The sequence below is a fragment of the Ascidia mentula genome, chromosome 2 (genome assembly GCF_947561715.1).
Source record: "Ascidia mentula chromosome 2, kaAscMent1.1, whole genome shotgun sequence".
Taxonomy (NCBI): Eukaryota; Metazoa; Chordata; class Ascidiacea; order Phlebobranchia; family Ascidiidae; genus Ascidia; species Ascidia mentula.
In genome coordinates, this window is record NC_138567.1 from 15,467,326 (window position 1) to 15,471,322 (window position 3,997).

General features: G+C 37.5%; 1 protein-coding gene across 1 annotated transcript; it reads right to left on the minus strand.

The window, feature by feature from the left end:
- Positions 1–1,661: 1,661 nt before the first annotated feature.
- On the minus strand, positions 1,662–3,565 carry LOC145889704 (ephrin type-A receptor 5-like). The gene is made up of 3 exons (XM_082980705.1): positions 3,453–3,565; positions 3,061–3,170; positions 1,662–2,795 (listed from the first exon to the last, which is right to left on the minus strand). The coding sequence occupies exons 1-3, from the start codon at positions 3,495–3,497 to the stop codon at positions 1,970–1,972; spliced, it is 981 nt and encodes a 326-aa protein (XP_082836831.1). The 5' UTR covers positions 3,498–3,565; the 3' UTR covers positions 1,662–1,969.
- Positions 3,566–3,997: the final 432 nt, after the last annotated feature.

Consider the following 3,997-nt stretch of genomic DNA (forward strand, 5'->3'; position numbering starts at 1 on the left):
TAGTTCTGTACCACCTGAATTAATTTGGAAAGACATTTAAACTCACACAATCTCAGTAGTTATATATCAACAAAAGACACTGCATAAGTAATACATTTCTGCCAATAGGAACTATAGACTACTACAGGCATTGTTGGTTATAGACAGGATTGAGATGGCAAGAAAGATTTCCCAGGGGAAATAACAATTGAAAAACAAAATCAACAGTCGCCTGAGGAGATGTGGGAATTAGGGAAACGTAAAATCGCATCAGTAAACAGATATAACACCTAGAACAGCTACGTTATAAGACCCACATTAACCAAATAGCGTAAAGAATACCCAGCATTTCATCATCTCTCTTTTAAAACACACGCACAAAAAATAACATGTAGGCTTAAATTGCATGAGAAATGCAATCGAAACATTTATTTTAACAATAAGAGTACATTAAAGAAAAAAACTGTTCACAGTTCTGTTTAAAACTTAACAAATGTGCAAAAAACTGTGTTTTTTTGGAAAATCAGTTGGTTATCAGATAACGAGCCACATTTGCAGAACTTTCGGTAAATGAAACTCTTCCAACCACAGTACCGACATTGTTGTACAAACTCCTATCTTTAAGAATACCCGAAGAAAAATCGTCGTAATTCATGTTGTAGTGACCCGCAAAGCATTTTTAATTTGTACCTACATGTTGTGGTTGTAAATCAGATTTTCCAACATAAACGGCACAAAAACGAATCCACTTATAAGTTTAAATATATTTAAAGAAGGCGCCAACTGCATTCACCTGTCAACATTTTTTGTAAAGTCTCTCTATTCAAACCGGTTTTAGCCCTGAAATCGTTCATCTGTGCATCAGTTAATGCACGGTCGTATATCCGGATTTCATCAATCAACCCCCTGTAGTGATTGGTGCCGTCCCAACCAATGACAAGAGCTGAATCAGCCTAAAGATAAATATACGTGTTACGTCAGAGATTAACTTTACCGAATAACTATTCAACTGACATAAGAGGTCCACACCTTTTATAATTTAATATCGACAAATGTTTAAATTTTGGCTTTACCCATTCAATGTTGGGGACGTCTGAAAGAGTAACTCGAATTGTCCCATTAACAATCAAGGACAGCTCACAAGATGACGCATCGTCACGAACAGTCACGTGATTCCAAGATTCAGGGTTGATTAAATTGGTTGTTGTAAAATTTGATGACATTGTGAGTATTAAGTCACTACGATGTAAAAGTAAAAAAAAAATGCAGAAAAGCAACTGACAGATTTCAGCCTGAAACTGAAGTTTCTGAGATAGAGGACTATTCTTTACAGTTTGGAAACAATACGACAAATATCACATAAACATGGTTACGCTGTTAGTTATTTCACACGAAAAAACTTCGTAAAAACGTTGACCCGCTAGCGTCCTTAACATGCTACATGATCAAAAATCGGTCCATATTTACAAAAATCAAGTTTGGACACTCCAGAAGTATTGTGAGGATAGTGTTTACTAGTTTAGCGATTTCCAAATCGCGAATTGTTTACACCAAGAAATATGACACAGAATTTTACTGTCTTCGCTTTGCTAATAATATCTGCACCCTTTTTCTATTCGACTTAGAGACAGAATTTATTATTTACAAACTGTTTGCGTAACGACATATAATTGAAACCATTTATGTACCTAGACACCTCCACAACTACGGCACATGGGGCAAAAATATATATTTGATCATTTCCCGGCGTAAAGAACTTACCGGCTTAAAGAAGTAGAATTGCAATTAAACTGAAAACACCATTCAAACAACAGACCCTGTCACAAACCAAACTTTTGAAGCATAAATATACAATTAAGTTTGAAAGTATTCAATTAGAAATTTGATTGTAATCCATCAGGTAAATATTCGATTTATCACAATAAAAATTTCCAATAATACAATATATAGGCTATGTACGAAATCTGAAGATTTAATCACGGCTTGGCATCTAATCAGCTTCGTCCAAATATTCTTCATATTCCACCAAACCGTGGCAGCTAAGCCACAAACCAAACATTTCACTTAGATCAGAGGCTGTAGGACGGCTATTCGGATCCTGATGCCAGCATTTTACCATGACTTGCCACAGAAACCGCGCGTGCTGTAATTCCTCATGGGTGGCAGAAATATGTTTCTTATCTGCTGGTCGATATCCATCCAAAACCATTGATATTATGTCATAGACATTCATTTCACCCCATGGTAATCGGCGGTAAAGGATCATGTGAATGACCAACGCAAGACTGTATATGTCTGAGCTACAGTGAGGTATTGGAAACTGACACTCGGACGAATTATCGCTGTCGTAAGTGTAATAAAACTCTTCGTTTTCCGTATCTTTAGACTGCATGTAGGCCTGTAGATCGGCTTTCAATACCTCAGGAGCCGCGTATGGAATGCAAAATAGATTCACTGGGCATCCTTCTAAACATTTCCCGCTTTCGTCATACAACCTACTACAGCCAAAGTCTGCAATTTTGCACCTCAGTTTGTCTGTGATCAAAATATTATCAGGCTTGAGGTCATTGTGAATGATGCAACGACCTGAAGAAAGGTTGTGCAAATGGTTCAATCCCACAACGATGTCATAGCACATAAGAATGCGCTGCACAAAGGAAAAACTTTGATTTTGCATCAAGAGTAACTGCTCTAGATTTGGTCCAGGAAGGTATTCCATGATCAATGTCCATTCTCCACCAACAGCATCACACCCGTAAACACTTACTACACGTTCATGGCTGGCCTCCTGTTGAACCAATGCTTCATTTCTTAACCTATGTACAAGGAAAGATAAAAACAAAAAATATGCCGCTCACTCCGTTAAATATATTTATGTAGAAGTAATGCCATGCTTTCGCATAGCAAGGCGAGATCGCCCCACTGCGCAGCCCCTTTACATATATTTATGTATTTACGCATGTAATAATTAGACGTTGGTGGAATCTAATCAAATCGATCGCGCAAATTATGATAGCACAAAAACTGGTAGTAAAACAACCTCTAGCTTTATTGCATATGATTATCACGCCGACAATTTACCATTCCTTTTCCTGTTGTCGTCTCGCTGTTTTGAGTGCGACCCTTCCAATACCTTCCACTTTTGCCCATTTTACGTTTCCAAAGAATCCGGAACCTACTTTGTCTCCGATCTTTCAAATACAAAACCTTGAATTTATAAACTTTTAATGACCATAGTCAATCCACATATTCGTATGTGTACTTTGTATTGTACAAACTGCTGGTTAATAATTGGTGTTAAGTGTTTGATTTTATGTTGCATTCCGCTGTCAGCTCTAAAACACTTGACAAACTAGTGACACAGATTTTTTAGGAAATTTTCACACAACTTATACAAACGCTATTAGCTGTAACATCTGGAGGTGGGTTTTGTATATTGGATAAAAACAGTGGTCACAGTGATTATAAATTACCTTCACTTGACTCGCGTCCACTTCTTTTGATGTTTGATTCCCCATCTACCTTTCAGTATCAGTAAAAATATATACTTAAGTTAAACTGCACAAACTCTCAGTTGCCGTACACCTACAACACCACAATGCAAATTAAGCATTCGCTATAAGGTTGTAACCACGTACACCTAACTTTAGTCAATATTTCACAATTTTGATGCAGCTGTTTCAACACGAATTGCAAAAACATAACTGGTTCGCGAGTTGGGCGAAACAAGAGTTTCTAACCATCAAGCTGCCACCTTTATCGCGCTAGGCAAACACAATGAGGAGACGAAGTTGTGCGCATTGTAAACAGACTATTTAATTACATGGGGAAACTGCTGTTTCGTTCAAACTTTGGCCAATTTCAGTTTGCTCGGCGTGGTTGTATAAACAAGTGTGCAGACAGTTGCGAATTGCCACGTTCGGCATTGACACAATGTCGGCTATGTGTCACCAAACCAGCACATATAATCAAAACATGTTTTTGTTTTCTAACGATATTAACCATCTTGTTCGGATAA